Source organism: Poeciliopsis prolifica, unplaced genomic scaffold, assembly GCF_027474105.1.
Source record: "Poeciliopsis prolifica strain line A6 unplaced genomic scaffold, Auburn_PproV2 SCAFFOLD039, whole genome shotgun sequence".
In the NCBI taxonomy this organism is placed as follows: Eukaryota; Metazoa; Chordata; class Actinopteri; order Cyprinodontiformes; family Poeciliidae; genus Poeciliopsis; species Poeciliopsis prolifica.
The window spans coordinates 217174-237682 of NW_026562414.1; the positions used below are offsets into that span (position 1 = coordinate 217174).

Sequence of the window (20509 nt, forward strand, 5' to 3'; positions counted from 1 at the left end):
CAGTCTCAGTACAGGTGACCAGGCTCGGCCTAATTGCCACATGTCATTAGCATTATCATTTGCTTCTGTTTCTGAATTGTTCCTTGTTGTTTTTTTTTTTCCTTTTCTTGTTTTTCTTGTTGCCATCACCACCCAATTACCCTGCAGCATTCATCAAAGCATAATTTAATCCCGTCTAATCATCTAATCTAATCTGTGTGCATAATAGGCTCATGGTTGCCACACCAGCCCATTTATGATACAAGAAGGGGAGGGAGGATGCAAACAGTATCTTTCTTACCTGGAATGTGCCTGATTACTTCATGAAGGCTGTTACGGATTTTGTCCTGTCGCCTTCATTGGTGGGAGCAGAAATTAGAAACAAGAAAGCATATAATTGACAAAGTCACGTGTTCTCACTACGGGAACGGGCACAGCCAGTAGGAAAGCGAAGGAGGGAGAGAGAGAGAGAGAGGGAGAGAGAGAGGAGGTGGGGGGATAGAGCGAGAACAGAGGTGGTGTGAGTGAGGAAGGGATCGGAGGGAAGAGAGAAAGACATGACAAAAATCTCAAAAGGCAGAAAGCACGCCGTACCATGCGAGCCAAACTGGCGACCGACGGGATCGAGGATGTCGGATTAATGGTGACGACCGCAGCCCGTTTTCGCAGAGGAAGCTTCTCTATCGCAACTTGGGCGCAGAGGGTCCGCGGGGAAACATGGCCGAAGGTTATTCTGCAATTATTATGAATTCCTCCCCTCCCTCTTCTCCCCTTAAAAATATTTTGATGCTCTTTAACGCGAGCGAAGATGGTGATGGGGGAGTGGGTGGAGGGGGGACAGGCAAGGTGCAGCGTGATTATTGTTGCAAAGCTACTTAAAACAGAGGGAAACCTGAACCGCCCCTTGCCGAGCGCCGTATCTAACCATGTTTGGCTGCGTTAAGATACGCGCATTGTTAGAGCGTGGCCGTGTAGTAAAAAAAAAATAATAATAATAATAATAAAAAGCTCGGTGAACCCATGTGTACACCTGCCTTTTTTTCCCTCCCCCTTTACAACTCCACAGCAGGAACTGGGTTGTAGATTCACGACAGGACAGAAAAGCCCCCCTCCAACAAGTTACAGAGCATGCATGCCTGTGCACGATGCAGCAGTGGATGCATCGTGCATCCACTGCTGCATCTGTCACGGAGTAACAACTTTTCCAGAGGTCACAACACGCGCACTGCATTTGTGTGGACAGGAGATGTCGGTTTAGAAATGTTCTACCGCCCGTGAACTTCACATTGCGAGTTATAGGGGAATCCCCGCTTCTAAGTTTTTCGTACTTTCCCCATTTCTTTCTTTCTCTCTCTCTTTTTTTATTTTTTTTATTATTTATTTAAATGCAACTCATGTAAAGCGGTTTGCAGAGCCGGGGGCAGATCCCTCTCTAACCCCGCAGCTTTCTTTCTGCGTGTGTTTCCAGGAGGGCCGGGTAAAGGTGGCGGTGGCGCCGGCGGAGAAGACCCCGCCGAGTCCACCGAGCAGGAGGAGAGGACTCGAGCCCAGGTCCTGTCCGGATCGGGCTTCTGCAAGTGGTTCAACGTCCGGATGGGCTTCGGATTTATATCAATGACACACAGCGCGGGGAGCCCCGTCGACCCGCCTCTGGATGTTTTCGTCCACCAAGTAAGTCGGAAAGCAATTAAATAATTTAATCATGAAATAACTGATCTGTGACGGTGATCAGTTTGATTTATGCCCGAAATGAGGGTCGGATGTGTGTGTGTGTGTGTGTGTGTGTGTGTGTGTGTGTGTGTGTGTGTGTGTGTGTGTGTGTGTGTGTGTTGCAACTGGCTCTCTGTTGCACAGAGAGCCAGTTGCTTGTTACATTGTATCATCCGGATGTTTTGCATTGCCCAACATCTTACTGTGTAATCACACGTTGTCCACGGGGTTGAAAAAAAACAAAAACACGTTAAGTTTCCTCTTCGGCCACATGCGGCCAGCTCCCCCCTCCCCTCCTCGCCTCTGCGAGTGGAAGTGGGAGAAGTGTTGTGTGGCTGTGACACGGTTAGTTTCACACTTTGGCCCTTAATGGACAGCAGAGCTCGCTTGTCACCCAGTCAGCCCGCTAAACACGTCGTCGAGCATGTGTCTCCGCTTCTTTCTTTCTTTTTTTTTCTTTTTTCTGCTTTATAGTCTTAACTTGACGCCCTCACTTTGACTCTTTTGCTCTGCTGTTCTCTGCTGCTGTTGCTTTTGTTGCAGGATCTTGTGTGATTTAACGAGGCGCTTTCTGAAACGCATGAAGCCAGGCTCGCTTTTCCACCACATGTTGCTCTGTTGATTTATTGTGGAGGCTCCGGAGTTCATTCAGAGGCCTTGTTTTCGACTCTTTCCGCCCTCTTTCTACCCCGTTAACGCTGCCCTTTTTTTAAATAACGGTCCTGTAAAGTTTCTCTTCGAGGACATGAGGAGATTCATGTGCGCCGTTTGTTTTGGACACTCTGTCCTGTGGTTGTTGTGGGCTTCAGGAGACTTTGACTCTAATCTCTAAAGAGGGTCAAGGTTTTGGCAGTGATCTAAAATATATAAGCTGACGTAGGACCCTGAAGGCCCACAAATCAGTGGCGGTTCTGGTTTGAATGAGGCCCTGGGCAAGCCCCACCTTTTTTTTTTTTTTGCCCCCACCCATAACTAATTACCCCTAAAGAGGTTCCTGCAGAAAGTTTTCAAAGGAGTATCCAAATTGGGGCCACTGATTTATTTAGGCTATAATAATAATCACCTTAAAACAAACAAACATAAAATTAAACCAGTGGTGGCCCCTGATAGAGAGCCATATTGAAAACTCATTCCCAGCCAGTTACCCTTAAGCCCCCATTGCCTTGTCATTCAAGATTTTTTTTAATTATATTTTGTTAGAAAAAAAAAAAAAACTTCTAAAAAGCTTTTCTGAATTGAATGTTTTACATGGAAACATTTTCCAACCTTGGACAAAGTCAAATTTAATCAGTTTAGTAGAAAAGCAACCCAAACGTGTTATACTTAAAACTGAATAAATTTATGGTTTATAAAGTTCTTTAAAATTCTCCTGTTAATTTCATACAGTGTTTCATCAGGAACGTGTGGTTTATTGTGACTGTCCTCTTATCCTCTTAACTTCCTCGTCAGTGACGACGTCCTCTTTTTTTCTTAGACACAAAAATCTTTACCATTTATTTAGTAGACAAAAAATCTCAGTAATTCCACAAATTTTCAACGTCGAATTTTGTAACTGCATTGTGGACTTCCACAATGTGCATATACCTTCTAGTTTTCTCAATTTTACTATATGCAGCTGCAGTAAAAATCTAAGAAAAATATTAATTGATAAAGAGCAATTTTCTAACTTAAAATGAGATTTCAGGTGTTTTTAGAAACATAACTAAACCTAAGTCTATGATCATCCTGTTTGATAAAGACTTTTTAAGCAGTGAAGCTAACGTGCTTTAGAAATGTGATCTTCTCTTCATCTATGCTCATATCTCCTTTTGTTTACAAGAACAATACCGTTATGAAGAATTTAACCTTTTTTTCTGCTTTCTTAGGGCTTTGTTGACATATTAGATTTTAAAAACACATTATGTCTCCATTTAATTTCTGTTTAGGTTTCACCAAATATACAAATACAAACAAGCTTCGAAATATGATTTTATTACTGGCGAGTGCATAAAATCTTTGTGTCTTTGGAATGGACTGATTTGGGTTCACTTAATGTTTTCTGGTCGGTTTAGCAGTGGTGGTACATAAATGAATGCTTCCCTGGGTGAATCCCCACTATTTAAGGAGAGATTTTAACAATCTGTTTGAGAAAGCTAAGAATCATGCGTTTCTTTTTTTTTGTCTGTTAATATAATCTGTTTGTTTTAAAATAGTTCAGTCCAATTTGGAGTCATCTTTGTATTCCAGTATTCATTGTTGCTTCAGTCTGAGATCGCTCCTACACCAAAAACAATGCATCAGAAATGCTTTTCTTTTTTTGCTTTACTTTTGCGTCATCATCTAATGGTGCCTTGGATGGGAAGGCCATATCGTCAGCATCAAAAACCACCACTGCAGATAAGTTTGTATTTGTTGTTTTACAGTTAGTATATATTTTTTTACTTTTACAGCTTGCCAGTCACAAGACTAAACATTTTTTTTTTTTTGCAAGATAATTTTTTCCTCTTTCTTCTTCTTTATCATTTTTTGACCTTGGTAGAGCTTCCTGTCCCGTACTGGGTTTGTATTTCCGCTGATATGTAGGTGATATGTTGGAGTTGCCATTCTCTTTAGAGGATAAAACTGAAGTGAATTAACTTTAACCAGTAAAATTACTCTGTTAGAATTAAAAACAAAAAAACAACAAAAAAAAATCATTGAACAATAAACAATCTTAAAAACTAAAAGTTAGGTACAAATCAAACTCAAAAGACGCTACTAAATTTTCCTTTTAAAAATGTCAGCTGCCTTTAGGGCTTCCACATGCGGCCATTTTGGAACGCCATTGCTATTTTACTGATTCACAAACATTCATTTACAACTTGCAACACTTTTAGACAGAACTGATTTCACTCATTTATGTACCACTGATCGCTGCAGATAGGCACCTCAATTATAACAAACGAGTGAAAAACTGATCATGTTGTTACAGCGAACGTGAAACAATGGAGTCTGCCTGAGGTGCACGTGTGTCCAGTTCATGTGTCCTTCACTGTGCAGGATATATAATTATATACAGATGAAATTGTAAGCTTCAAACATTCAGTCAATTTATAAATGAATTCTGTTTTTACCATGCAAAGTGGATTACTCCACCACCTTATTCTTTATTGATTGTCTTGCTGCTTTTATTGACAAAGTAGACAACAAGTACTTGTATACTGTGGGGTCTTTTCTTTCTTGACTCCTTGAGATGTTTTAGAGATGGATCAGGTCTGGAGCAGTGAAGGAAACAGGCTTAAGAGCTGAGTAGGTGTTGCGTATATTCTGCCAACAATCAGTGTATTTCTGTAGGACTGTAAAACTGGGATATAAATAAATAATAAAAAAATTGGCTGGTTAGGGACATGTCATACTTGCCATTTTAAAGCTCAGTTTGTTTTCAACATTGACAATATCTGTCAATTTTATTGACAGATTTGTTGTTGTGCTGAGAGTAAAACAATGATCTCTTTAAAAAAATGCTCTTTTTCAAAATGATTCTTTCATGTGACGATTTGTTTTTTAGTAAATGCTGCAAAGCTAGCTTTATGCAATTTTGAGTCATCTTTTTGATTTCTGTATGGGTATTATCTGATTAATAATGCCATTAATCTGCATTCTTGCAAAACCAATGAAAGTCACAGAGAGAAGCTTCGCAGCAATATAAGATCTCGTATGGGTTTATTTTTCCCACATGTATTTTTGCCCATTTAAAAAAAAAAAAGCTAATTACCACTATTTAGGTAAATTAACAAGCCCGCAATGAATTGTGTCTTCACACTAATGCATTTCCATCCCATAGTCTCCAGCTACGTGTTTACAAGAACACATCTGTCATCTTACACAAAGGGAAGACAATATGCATTCATAAGCAAATCATCATATTGAATGCAAAACAGCTCGTTTCTTTGCAAAGAATTCACATGCATCCCTCATTAAGACAGTCATTCATTTACTTCTGCTGCTCCTCCCTCTCTGTCTGTTCCGCCAGAAGCCTCAAGCTGCTTCCATGATTTCTACAGGTAGAGGAGAGAAGTCGATCAAAAAATTTCAATTTGTGTGGGGTTTTGTTTTGTTCAAAATTTGATTTGAGATCTGTACTTAGGCAAAAAAAAAAACATAGATATTGATCTAATGTCTGCAAGGAGGTTGTTATATCTAGAGAAATTTCTGTTTGACATGGATGGCATGCAATTTTCGTATCATTTTGCCGCAAAGTTCTGTTTGAAAGCAAACAAAATAGAAACAGCTGAAAAAAAATTTTAACTGCAAAACACTGGCTATATGTATACATAGAGGAGAGAGAGAGAGTTACGTTAAGAATGGTGGGAAGGGGGGACCAGGAGTAAGAGGGGGAGTGAGAGGAGGAGTTTCCTCTGGAGAGGGAAAGAGGAGGGCTGAGGGAAACCTACATGTGGGTGAGGGGTGGTGGTGCTGGTTTGGGAAGGGAGGGCACTAGCAGTGGGTTGTGGAGGAAAACATGAGTGTGAGCTCGGGAAAAGATGAGTGAGTGCAGGAGCGGGAGGTAAGAAAGGGAGGCTGAGTGTGTGAGTGCGTGCGTATGTTAGGGTTCTACGCCCCCACCACGAGTTCTCCTCCTGGGAGGCCTCCTCATCAGCGCTCCCGTCTATTCGATCGCTTCCCTTTTTAGGAAGGCTAGAGAGCAATTAGGCATCTTCACTTCCTGATATCTCTCAGATTTGTCATACTTTTATTTCCCTGTTTGGATAGAACATTTCTCCTCTGTGTGAATGTGTGTGGTTTATGCCCCGCAGTCACATTCGAGGTGTTTCCTCCTCGGGCGTTCTTTTAAAGAGAGAATTTTTCTTTCAACGATGAAAAGGTAAGAGGGAGTTCTGGGGTGTGTGGCAAAGAGAAGCTTGCCCTCAGTCTGCAATCGTTTTGAAACGTAGAACAGTTCGTGCCTGAAATTTCCCTAGTGCGTGTGTTTAATTTCTAAGCGTGTTTCTGTTATTGATGCAAAAAGGTTGTAAGATGTTACAGCACTCGAGAGAGTGAGGTTAAAGTGGGCCCCTAGTGAGATTAACCTCTGGTCTGTGTCACCGTTTGGCATGCAGATCCCACCCATCTCTGCCTTCAGATAGCCAGTGTCAGGCTTTATGTCTCTTGCTGCCACGCCGGCTCCAACCCACCCTTCTCTTCTCTACGTTTGGGGGAGAGAAAAAAAAAGCCAGAAGAAGAAGAAAAAGTGGTCACGTGACTTCCTTTTGAGGAGCTGGCCACATGCAGCGGAGATGATTGGTAATTGGAACAGTGGCATCGGGGGATGGGGCTGAGTGGAGGGTGGGGATGGGGAGAGGGCACTAGGGCTTCAGACAAGTCACAGTTCATTTAATACACAAAGACGGCTGATTATGTGAGCCGATTCTGATTTTGGTTGATTAAACTTTTCACTTTAAACAAATTTAATTAAAGAAATCTACAAAATAAATAAATAATATTTCTGTGATTTGTCGGTGTGAATTATGGTTTTGTCAAGGTATAGTAAAGTGTAAGAAAATCACAAAAAAATCTCTCGTTTTAGCTTGAGGCCACTGTCAATTAACAATTAATTGTGCAATTGCAATGCAGCTGATGAAATTCTGATCATCGCCTGCACATTCATCACAATCTGCGTAATTTATTCATAAAAAAAAGATAGGTGCAACTAACAGAAATGTTTTTTTTTTTTTGTTACGTCCTAGTATTTGTTTTTTCACCTAAATGTCCTTTATTAATTAATCCAAATTCTCTTCCAGCAAAAAAAAAATAACATTATTTATTCTTTTAAATTAATTTTTTGGAAATAAAGGATTTAAAAAGATTTTACTTTTATGTGACGGAGAAATAAAAATGAGCTATTTTGTTTTAAATAGCAAATTTATGCACAAGACAAACACATCATATAAGTAAGTAAATGAATAAATGTAAACAAAATAAAAGAAACGCTTCAGTTAAGTAATTCTGTGGGACAGAATCCTTTTGACATGATATATGCATAACTAAATATAAATACCAACAGTAAATAAAACACAATAAATGAAGAAATAATTGTACTTTATTTGAATCACTTAATTAACATGTGGAATGGTGAATTACTGACAAGATAATCGGCACATGTAATGCTGACGGACCGTTGGGCAATACATAGCACATGTGATAAATTTAATAATTTATATCAACATAAATATAAAATTTTAAACTAATAAAATTCTTTAAAATAAATAACTTATTTAAAGTAAATCAACCTCTTTTCTGCTGTTGATGTTAAAATATCAATGGGTCAAAATGGGAAAATAATTGGAGTTCTTTCAGAAAAGAACATTTTAATATTTAAATATAAGTCACAATAAAAACTCAAATAAGTTATCATTCTGTCAGTTTTGTGTGCAGAAAAAACATATATAATCACATTGTCTGTCTATAGCAATTACTTCTGATCATCCAGTCTCATTTAAAAATTTGATCCAAAGTCATCCATTTGGCTGATTCAGATTATGCTTAACTTAAAATGACCTAATCAGATTAATGTTTCAGTTTTTCAAATAATCCAGTTATCAACATCTTAAAAAATGATTAATCAAGCAGCTAGTTTTGTCTGATCAAAGCAGATTTTTTTTTCTGCAGCTGGTCTACATTGTTTGATTAGGTGCAGTTAGCAGTGTCTTTGTGTTTTATCACCAGTCACCTTAGTAGGGTTCATTCTCTGTCTCATGCTGATAAACGTACCGAGATGATGTAGTGCTTCCTGGCCCAGATCAAATATTTGCTCCAGTCATAATCAGGGGGTGTTGTATGTTGTTAATTTGAGGCAGGGGAGACGTGAAGGCTTTTAAGTGTTTGATGGGGGTTGGGCCGGGTTCAAGGGTCAGGGCCACTAATGACAACGTGTTGAGGAGGACTCTGCATCAGGAGAGTTGCTCTGTTGGTGGTTTTCACTGCTGCTTTTATGTGTCTGTACACTTTTTTTTTTTTCTCCCCCTTTCCCATCTTCTTTCCTGCCGTGGATGATATACGTCACGCTGAGAGACGTCCGTCTGAGATGGTCTCACCCAGCTTTGTCTGCTTGGAATTTCCTGCGTGTAAAAAGCTGCCTAATGGCTCCACGCCGCACGTTGATCACCATCTCCCTCACTCTCACCTTTTTACACAATCCCTGTCCTCTTAATTCAGAGAGCAGCACCTCGTGGGCCACCTCTGACTCAAAGCATCCCGTAATTAGCCATTGCAAAAGTGTCGGTCGCCCGGGAGAGAGGCAGTTGGAGGATGGTGGGTCTCCTTCACTCCCTCTGTCTCTCTCAGTTTCCACATCCCCTCACATTACAGCTTCCTGTATTGATTGCTGGGCCTAGTGATGACGAGGGCCGCCTGATGAAAAGGAGAGCTATTTCTATCCAGGATGTCAGAGTATATATATATTGATCACAGGCTTCTTCCTAAACACACACACACACATACACATAGAGCTATAGAAGGATATCCATTCAAGGAAAGCACATATTCTGTATTGATGACGGCAGCAACGTATCGGTTGCATGCGATGTAAAAGCGAAAATGTGCAAAACATTTTATACTCCTGCTTGAGGAGATTGCTTGAGTGAACACTTTGTCCTCTACCTTTGATTAGCTAAGATTCCTTTTACCTAAAAAGATGATGATCAAGTCTGCAAAAGTGTTTGATCTATGACATCAAGCAACGTAGATAATAATACCCAACAAAATACGCTGCAGCACTAGTTCTGCAATTTAATTTTGGTTTTTAAGAAAATTTGGTAATGACAGTGATGAGATCAAAATTGTGGAACCAATTATTTCTAGTCCTTTAAAAGTTTTGTGCCAGTGCAGGTTTTGGTTGAGTGCTTTATCTTTTAGAGCTACAAGACAAGACAAAATTGAAAACATTTTGATTTAACTTTCCTGCTATTTTGTGCTATAGTGCTGTGTAAGAGAGAAGTAAAAAAGATTTTAAAATAAAGACAAAATCAAAAAGAAGTGCAAAATGAGTGAGTTTGCATTTTCATCTGCTTTGCCGTTCTTCATTCAATCTTCCCTTTATCAGCTTTAAGTCACTGTCCTGCAGTCTTGGTGAGACATTTTTCTTGTCTCAACATGCAGGAGCTGCAGTTTCCTTTTAGATAGATTCTTACATCTTTGTACTGTCTTTGACTTTATCAATAAATGTCTCAGCGTTTCTGAAAACAACTCAGTAACGTCCTCCGCACTGAGAAGGAAAAAGTTCAGACTTGTGTTTCTGATCGGTTAGTAACCAGTCAGGTGCCCAGTGATTGGATTGTGGTGTAATAAATATATCAAAAGAAGAAAATATTTAGGTGTTTATTAACTACTTTAACTTGCATCAACTTGTGTGAGATGTCAGCCTCATTTCATTAGCAATGACTTTGCACACCGTAATCTTGAGTAATTCATTGGAATCTTCCGAAGATGTTTTAGCTCTTATTCTGCTTTCACTCAGACTATAAAGTACTGTTACTAGTACACAGTGTTTTCAGGGGTTTATAGTCTGTTACTTCAAAAGCTGTCAGCATTAACAAATCCAAATGAGTCACCCACGGTGACAAAATGAACTGCTTTTTTATTTATCTATTTCATGCTGTCCTGCATAGATTTTAAGCCTTGTGGATTTGCGTTATTTGTCTGTGGTCTATTATGTTAATTGGATTTCTAGGTTGGGGGTCCGAAGATTTTTTCTTTTGTTCTCTGTTCTGCTCTATTTTAGTATTCCAGAGGATGTTTGATTCCCTGAAATAGTTCTCTTCCTTTTCCTCTTGTAGGTATCAGTTAATTTGTTCATTGTTCATTTGTAATTCCACTGAATTACAGCCATAAGCAGTGTGGCTTGTTGTACCTCATGGCGATCTAACATAAACAAACTGATTTCTCCTTAATTACTTGAAAATTAAATTGTTGGACTTTGATTTTGATATGTTTTATTACTGGGCGCATTTCTGAATAGCGCTAGCTGGTAACTTAGCGTATGAGAACAGAGTGTTGAATTGGTCTTTAGTAAGGTAGGGGGGTTGGTACTGGATTGATTTAAGATGACTAACCCCAGGATTTCTGTTATTGAGCAGTGAAGTTTACAATCAGGACTAGTTATTTAATCTATCAAATATAATCTGCATCAAGAGTTGCTCCTCCGTTGGAGTTCAACAGAATGTGGTTGAGGTATTTCCCTTACCCCCACTACCACCATTGCAGATTTTCCCCTGCAGGCCACTCCCACATTCTGTATTTTCTCAATCGCTCTGCCTTTCATGTTCTCCTTGGCTTTTTTTCTCTCCCTCTCCTCGGTCATGCCCTCTGCTGACCTCTTTGCACAAACTGATAAGGGTCAGGACACCCAACAGGTCAAGCGAGAGGAGGGAACTCGGATTACTCCAATTTTTTCCTTCTTTTTCTCTTTTCCTGCGTTCACTAACGTATGCGTACTCTGCATTAGAGGCAGAGGCACACAGCCCAAGATTTCACTACATGTGCTGCTGCAAGTGCATGCTGCGAGACGCGACAATGATGCTACTTCCTATTTAATGATTTGTGTGTTTTCCTGCATTGCTGCAGAACAAAAGGGGTTGTGTGGCTTCCTCGCTGGTGTCTTGTGGGAATTTAGGAGTATGGAAAAGGGGGGTCGGGGGGTCGGACTGCAAGATGCGCCACTCAACTTTGACCTGGAGAAAGAAACTGCTTGGTGAATGAAGGGAGGAGAGGAAGAGGAAATACTCTTGTGCCACAGACTGGAGACCGGTCGATGATTATTCATCATGATTCTCAGTGTTTTGTGGGGGATGGGCTCTAAGTTTTTGCTCCAGTTTTATAGATTTCCACTGAAAGAATGCCTTTTGGTCATTGGCATCAATAAACCATATATATATATATATATATATATATATATATATATTATATATATATATATATATATATATATATATATATATATATATATATATATAAGATTATAGCAAAAATAAGTTTTTTATAAAAAGACAAAAACTATAATGTTGATGACTATTAAATGTCTTTTTTCTTATAAAATTTGTTTTTTGTTTTAAAATAATAAAGCAAAATCATAATTTTTTTGCATACATTTATTTGTACATGATATGAAATCTAAAAAAAATGACTAATGTAACATATGCTCTTATTTTTTTATCTACTACATTTAATATCTATTCACAGTAAAAGTATCTTATGATAAACAAGTAAAAATGATTGTCATCCTCAAAACAATAATGATGATACTTATTATAACGGCCAGTGTGATCGATGTCAGTTGGTTGAGGCCACGCACTCTCGTTTGTGACTCACTGTTCTGTCCCATCTGTTTTATTCCATCTCTTGCATCTGCGCTGCAGAACTGTTGCTCTCAGCTCATTTCCATTTCCTGATCCTCCTTCACTTCCTCAGAGCTCAATACCTGAACAACAGGAATGGATGAGCTGCGTCAAATACGCTTCTCCAAGAAGACAGAATGGCTTTAAAGCTGATGAGTGGAAAGAAACCGTTATTTCTGAGAAAAAAAAACTGCATCAAATTAAATTACAGGAGTTGCATAATTGTTTTTTTTTTATAGTTATGTAAATTCCACAATCTTCTCTCTTCATTTAAAACTATTCATTGTTTTTGTGATTATCATTTGCTTTTGTGACCTTGTAAATTATGTTTTATAAGCAGAAATATTTACATTGCTTAAAAGTTATGAAAAGATTTGACAGAAACGTCTTTTTTATCATTCCAATTTTGTTTGTAGAACAGTAAGGCCTGTTAAGCTCAGTAACGAGCAGAAAGATAAACGTTCAAATCATAGACAATGTAAGTGTAATTTGATTTTTGTGATATTGTAAATACAACAATACCAGTTATCAAAAATATTTCATACAATTTAGTTAGAATAGTTAAAATAAGTTGGATTTTATGATTGTTTAATGTTTATCCTCCCTCTGTTGGTAGAGTTTTACCACTTAGCTTGTTATGTATGCTTATAAATTCTCAGAAAATATCAGAGTAAAGTAAAATGTCTTTATATATTTCTTTAAATTTGTAAAATTTTGAATTGCATAAACATAAGTACAGTCTTTAGCTTTAAACTTTTTAATTTTAGAGTTGAGAGCTGAAATAAATTTTTAAAAATATTTTATTATTATTTTATTTGTTTGCTTAGAATTGATGCAAACGAATAAGTGCTGTCAATATTGATTTGGCATAGCTACAATGGAACTCCCAATGGCAAAGCTTGAAAAACGTAAACATAAAACTTGTATGAAATATAAAGTACAGCAGGAGTTAGAATTATTTCTATCCATGGCAAAGTTAAGTTATTTTCTTTTATTTAACTGTTTGTTTATGTCTGAAAATAAGACAGGTCTCCAAAAGATGACACAAGAAGAGTAGATTTTGAAATCATGAGTTATCTTTTTCTATTTTTTATTTATTAGGAGTTGATAGGTCAAAAATTGTTGGGACACTTCTCAATAATCAGTGGACAAATCTATTTTTACAATAGTAATAAATGATCAATTTCATGGTCTCACTGGTATTTTGGGAATTTGTTTTCAGTTCCAAGTATTTGAAGTTGGAAGGTCTCTTTGTAATCTTTAAATCCTTCACGGATTCAGATTGAATTCCGGACTTTGGCTGGGCCGCTCCAAACATTAATATTGCTTCCAGTCAGAAGAAACAGGCTGCTAAAAATCTAAAGGTTATTTTAAACCTAAATAATTGGGGGCTAGCTGCACATTGTAACTGTATAATTATGTACAAATGCAATTACTACAACACAGTGTAGAAAACCAAAATAAAGATGGCTACACAGCGATTTGTGGAATCAAAAGAAAGTTAAACCTATGACATTTCATAGGTCACATGAATTCTAAAGTTCTGTTCAATTATTTATGTTTTAGCCAATCTCTTTTTGGTTCTTTCTTACTTCAAAAACCTCCAGACCTTTAAATTATTATTTAGTTTAGTCTTAAAACATTAAATAAAATGATAAAGAAATTAAAATGTTTTTGCTGACACTTTTGAGATAGTGGTCAAGATCAAAGAGCAAATATTACAATAAACATTTCACACATTTCATAGATTTTTTTAAGTCAATAGGATTTAATGAATAAGATTCCTACGCTACTTTATAAAAAAAGAACTTTTATCAAAAAAGACACTTTCATTGGTTTTCAACTGTAAATTAAGCTGCAGAGGGTTCATCCACCGAGCTTCTTTGCACTCTCTTCTCTTTGTTGTATACATTGACATTTTTCCTCCTGTATATATTCATTTGTGCATACAAGACTCCTATAGATCACCTTTAGCTTCCTGCAACTGCAGTAGACTTGAGGGGGAAAGAAAATAGCTGCTGGGCGCATTTTCTCTCTCCTGCCTCTACGGTTCTACGTTTGATTTGTTCGGAACTCTTCATTGCTTGTTTCCTTCCTTTCTTTCTTTCTCCTGTCTCCTACACGTCTGTCTCTTTAGCAGGCATTGCTTTTACAGATAACCTGCATTTGTTATTTATAGATGCTTGATGTATAGCAGGTTGCAGGCTTGCTGTTGCACGCTGCACGCTCGTGTGGGGGTGTGTGTGTGTTTACCTATGCCGGGATCTGCAGGGCTCGCCTCGATTTGTGAAGGTCATGGATACAGTGCCTATAAGCTGCCGCTTCTGTCGCGATCAACGAGACATAAATCACTGTCCGCTGGTTGTGCAGTAACTAAATCAATAACTGGGATCATGTAGAAAAGACGGATGGTGAATGTGTTAAAGGGAAATGATGGCACAACAGCATGACTTGTGTCTTTAGAGGCTGCAGAATGGATAGGAAGTGGCATCTCTGCAAAAGTAGATAAAGAGAGAACACCAAGGACGCGCTGCACACAAAAAGTCATGTTATGTTCATATAGCATGCTTGAGGGGGAAAAAAACGGTCTTTGTCTCAGCGCGTTTCACGTTGTTTTGCTGAATGTTTTTTCCTTTATGTGGCAGTGTGAAAAATCCCACATAGTAATGTTTATTTTGTTTATTGGTGCTGATGTTCTGTGAAAAGTTAGTTGCATTTGGGAAGTGTTGATTGGAGAGCCGTTTGTTCACAGTTACAGTATATGTGGCGACCGCTCAATATGTAGGTGTTAAATTTGCCCCAATGGGTGTGGAGGCTTCTGGAACTCTGAGGCAACGGTGGACGCAACATGAAACCGATGCAATGATCACATTTTGTATAGGAAAGACAAATGTGTTCTCTGAACCTAAATAGTTTGTGCCAGTTTTCTAAGATGAAGCGAAAAATGAAAGTTAAAAACATTATTCATTATGGTCGCATCAAATCTAAATCTGAATTGCTTTTTTATTTCTTTTTTTAAATAAATGATCATCCTGCTGATGTTCAATTTTCTAGGGATGCACTTTGTCAGAAAAAAGGAAGGAAATTAGATCAAGATAACAGCTTGAAAAATCCAAAGGATTATAACTCAGAAAAGAGTAACAAAAAGGAAAGCTTCAGATAATTCTTAGATAGAATTAGTACTTTTCAATCAAGCTGAAAAAGAAGGTATCAGAAGATAAATTTGATTTCTATAAAATTTGATCAAATTGTTTGTAATATTTGATTTGTTTTTACACCAAAAATGGTGGGAGTCCCCCCCCCACCTCTTTTTTTTATGGATTTGAATGTCAACGATCAGAGCAGCTGTATGAAAAATTGGCCAATTCTCATGTCTGGCTGACTGATTGTCGCATTTCTTCTTGTACTGCATTAGGTATTCATGAATACAATGCAAAAACCCTGTGCATTGCATTTCAGCTAATAGCATTTTTCACTTTCATATATAGAACTATGTTATTTATTCATTTTATATTTCCCAACAGAGCAAACTGGTGATGGAGGGTTTCCGCAGCTTAAAGGAGGGTGAGCAGGTGGAATTCATCTATAAGAAGTCCTCTAAGGGCCTGGAGTCCCTGCGGGTGACCGGACCTGGAGGAGGACCCTGTGCAGGCAGTGAGAGGAGACCTAAAGGGAAGGTTCCACTCGTGAAACGTAAACCAAAGGGAGATCGGTAAGCATTAAAAATGAAATTATTTCATATTATATGCCTCTGGAAATGTAATTATGCTCCCAGTAGAAGGACATCTGACAAAATCTGAGTGTACGTGTGTGAAAGACGGGTGTAGTAAAAATGGGAGTTCACAATTGTACATCTTGAAGCATCCAGCCCTTTCTGAGTGGGCTGAGAGTATAGATTAACTCTATTCAACCTGCCAATGTACATGTCTGTTGCCATGGTTATTGTGTAGTGAAATATGAAAATGAATAGGGCTCTTCACCAGCCATAGGCGCCGCTTTAAATCAATTTGCCAGCGCCTACATTTGTGAGTGTGATTGCGAATAGGCGGTGCCTCTGGAGCTCGATTGTTTCGTCATCATCAGTAACAACCTAAAGAATGATGTGCTCAAATGTGTGAAAGGCAGCCCTGTGGAGCTCCTTGAAAACCCCTGGCGGTTAGAGGTAAGTGTGCTCCCTGTCCACTGAGGACAACGAGAGCGCTTTCACTCCACAACCGCTATAGGCAACTGTGTTGTTTTAAGGATGCATTTGCATTTGAAATCCCAGCCCCGCCATGCTTTGCTACCTGGAGTATTGTTGTACTCCTTTTGAAATTTAGAACATAAACGCTGTTGTTGGACAGCTAGAAACTGTATCTGAGAGGAGACTCCATGATTGTTTTACACAGCTGAATAATTGAGCTCATTTGGGATAATTGATCCAGAGTTGGGTCAAGTGTCTAACTTTTAACAAGCCTGGAAGGAGCCGGTGTTGGATTCATAGATGGCAGGTAGATGACTGTGACGTAATTGGCATCATTGGGCATGCTCAGTGGATGCAGCAGTTTTGAAAGTGATGCCACTCTGACCCCTACTGGCTCTCATGGTGTATAACAACATGCCAACCCTTCAGATCTCTGCTGAGGCAGTCTATTTGCTTTAGGATTTGAACAAATAACTGCTGCTATCTGACAAATATTGTCTCACGTGTTACTTGGTGAAGAGAAAATCTCTTTTGGAAATGCATCTGAGCAAAATAGATTTTCTTTACCTAAGTAAATTATATTTAATCTCCCTGTGAATGGTTTTTGTTTAATACATAATTAATAGTGAGTCATGGCTAAACATGTCAGTGATTGATAAAATGTTCAGTCAAAGGATAAGGATTTTAGGTTTTCTGGCCCTTATTTTACTGACACATCTGTCTATTTGTATTTCTTCTTTTTAAGGTGTTTAAGTCTTTTGCTCCCAAGGATTTACTGTGGTGGTTCAAAAACTTTGTACCTTATGAACCAGTGTCTGTGTTAATAATATTTATAGATAAGAAGAAATACTATCACATGTGTCAAGCTGCTTTGGCTTCATCCGGTCAAAAATGATTAACAACAAAAAAAAATCCATATTTGTCAGTAGAATATCTTAGAAAAACTGAATCAATGAATGACTGAGTTCCTGATTGCTTCCAGTGAAGTGCTAAAAATATATCTTTGTATCTACCTTTTTAATAAGCTATCTGTTTGGTGCAGCTTATATTACAGCTTTGTTGCCTAAGAAAGCTGGGTTTAGATTCCTTAGTTATTGCAGTTGTTTATAGAAAACGAACAACAAAACCATCCCCTTAAATGAAAAGCACACAGTGTCCAGAGAGTATATTAGCTGACACAACAGAAAAAAAAAGTTAATTGTTATGGGCTTACCCTCAAGGATCGATTTTAATCTGTTGACAACCAATTGTCAATCAAAAAACGTTCAGTCAAAGAACAGAGGTTTGCAGAGAACTTAAAAATAAACGACATACCCCCATCTTGTGGTGACGCATGTAATGACAGGTGGAAAATGTTATTTTTGGATGACTGTTTCTACAGGAGCAGGAATTGATGATTAGATGAATGCAAAGCTGTTAGAGGTTGCCAAAGACTCACCAAAAATTCAAACTGTTTTGTTCAGCACTGTGTATTCTATAGCTGTTTTCATTTGCCTCTTTATCCTTTCATTTGCAGCTGTTATAACTGTGGAGGTCTGGATCACCATGCCAAGGAGTGTGGCCTGCCCCCCCAGCCAAAGAAATGCCACTACTGCCAGAGCATCACTCACATGGTAGCCCAGTGTCCCCACAAGGCGCTGGCACCCGGCGCAGGCTCTCAGGACCAACAAGCGTCTACCTCGGCCTCCGCTCCAGGCACGGGGCCTCACCTCCGCCTCCCCGAGGAGGAAGAGCGCTCCGGCTCGTCTCCCCTGGAGGGGTCCTCCTCGTCACCCGAGGAGCCACACACACACCGCAGCTCACGGACCCAAAGGTGGAGGAAATCCTGAAAATGTTCCGTCGAGGTGAACTTTTTTTTCCAACACACAGCCTCTGACCTTTGTGTCTACCCTCAATCAAGGTTACCCCAAGCCCCCCTTCCTCCTCGTCTACCTCACACTTGTGAAAAAAGAAGAAAAAATTGGGAGTTTTTTTTATTATTATTATTTCTTTTATTTTTCATTGTGTTATTTTTCTAACCAGCACAGCTGTGGCAGCGATCAGCGGGGTACATGCGTGCATGAATGTGTGCGACTGACTTGCAGTCATCTGGTGCAGCTATGGAAACGACTGCTAGAAAGGTGACTGCAGGGAATAATTCTTTATGTTTCAATCTGTGCAGCTCAATGGTGAAATGTCATTTGTGTGTAGGTTTTGATGACTGTGCTGTTTCTGCTGCCCCTTGGACCTGCAGGGTGGCTATTTTAAAAGCCCCCTTCCTGCTTATTTTGGAGACCTAAAGCCACAACTTTATACTGTAAACTTAATCATTCAGAGAGAGAGAGAGAGAAAAATCCCGATTGCATCTTCACAGCACACATGGTAGCTCATTTTAAAATGGATTAGGGGACAACTCTTAAGAGCTTGAGTCCCACTAAGTAATAATCCAGACCCACAGGACTTTTAGCCTGGCTTCTAGAGATCTTTTGGGGAAACTTAATGCATTCCTGAGGGGTCGTTTTAAAAAGCTGCTGAGCTGCTAGAGTACGTTTTCTCTCGTTTCAAAACCCTCGATACATATCGCTTTCGTGACACGGACTGGACCAACTGATTGTTGAAGTGTGAGCAAGTGCAAGACTGAGAACAAAGAAGAGGGAGAGTGTGTGCATTTCATGGATACTCCGTAAGAAATCAGAATAGTCAAACTGGAGAATTGTCTTCTTCATGGGCGAATCATGGCTGTTAAAACTCCACCGTTTTCCTATTATCACAGATAGATGCATATTATATAAGGCAAATATATAATTAGTCAAGATAATAGCTTAGGTTTTAAGGAAATGCCTTATCATTAGACTTCCATTTTGATTGTTGCGTAATTAGTTTAAAGTAGTTTTTAATATATACATATATATATATATACATATATATATGTAAAGTGATGAGATATAATTAAAATTATATTAACATTAAGTAAGCATATATAAGGACTTGACTCTGATATAGGTGCACAGCCCTGTTTTAAGTGCATGGGATACGTCATGGTGTGTGAAAATTCTCCCTCTTTACCCATTTTCGATGTAGACAATTCCATTTTTGTCCTCCACTCTTTCTCATACCCATTCGTTTATACAGTCCCTTGCAAAAGTTTTAACACCCCTTTAACTTTTTACATGGATTGTTGTGTAACACAAACTACTCGCCTCAGCACATTTATTGGGTATTTTATGTGCTTGACCAGCATAGAATGAGGGATATTTCAGTTGTAATAAGTAAAAAAAAAAGATAAAAAAAGTTTGCAGAGTGTTTGTATCCAGCACCCCCGGGTCTTTACTTTTTGCTGTGATTAAAGGTGCAAGTCTTTAGTGGTGTGTCGCAGTCACATAATATATCTAATGGAAATTGCAATATGCAATGTTTGAATTATCTGGTTTTGAAAGTCCCAATTTCAAATGATTCCTTGGATGAATTTTTTGATGAAATATAATTTTTCAGGTACCAGTCAATCAATTTCTGCATGCCAGCAATTTATTTGGCCAACAGTATGAGAATGTTGTCAATATGTAACAACAATGGAGAGAGAAAAAAATATTTGGCTTGCCACAGTTTCTCAAATGGATTTTGCTTTGGTCTTTGACTAGGCCATTCCAAAATACCAATATGCTTTGATCTGAACTATAGGAGCTCTGTCTGTGTTAATTGCCGTCTTGTTGAAAGGTGATCCTCAAGGATCAAGTGTTTTTTTTTCTTTCTTTTTTTCCTGGACTATCCCGTATTTTAGCTCCATCCATCTTCCCATCAAATACTTCCAAGTTTTATAAGATAGATTTTTTTGAGAGTTGTCAGACTGAAGGGGGGCTGAGTACTAATACACACCACACTTTGTTGATTCTTAGATAATCTAATATATGTCTTACTCCTGCCCTTCCACAAAAAACCCTAATGATATTCATTGAAGTTGTGTCAAAGTGTAAAGGGCATAACACATTTGCAAGGCATTGCATGGTCACAGCACAAAACTCACCTTGAAGGTGTAGTTTCTAGCATAACCTCATTATCATAGCTGCTTACTCACATGATACCTCACAACTTCTTCCTTCGGGAAGTGAATGTCGACAATGTCTACTCTCTTAGTGTTTTTTTAAAAATGTTTTTCAGTAAAGTCAAACCATATTTTCCTCATCCGTCAGTGCCTAGCGTTTGTCAGTCAGCACCAGTCAGGTGATGGGATGACGTCTCTGCTGCTGCTGCTCCAGTCTCAAAACAGTGGAGGGAGAAAAAGCCGGACGGATTGTGTTGCTTTTGGTATAAC

The 20509-nt window shown here is 38.6% G+C and overlaps 1 protein-coding gene across 1 annotated transcript; it reads left to right on the forward strand.

Moving 5' to 3' along the window:
* The first annotated feature begins 522 nt into the window (after window positions 1–522).
* Window positions 523–19065, forward strand: lin28b (lin-28 homolog B (C. elegans)). Its single transcript, XM_055054389.1, has 4 exons — window positions 523–706; window positions 1448–1650; window positions 15563–15750; window positions 17738–19065. The coding sequence occupies exons 1-4, from the start codon at window positions 697–699 to the stop codon at window positions 18048–18050; spliced, it is 714 nt and encodes a 237-aa protein (XP_054910364.1). The 5' UTR covers window positions 523–696; the 3' UTR covers window positions 18051–19065.
* The last annotated feature ends 1444 nt before the right edge of the window (window positions 19066–20509 follow it).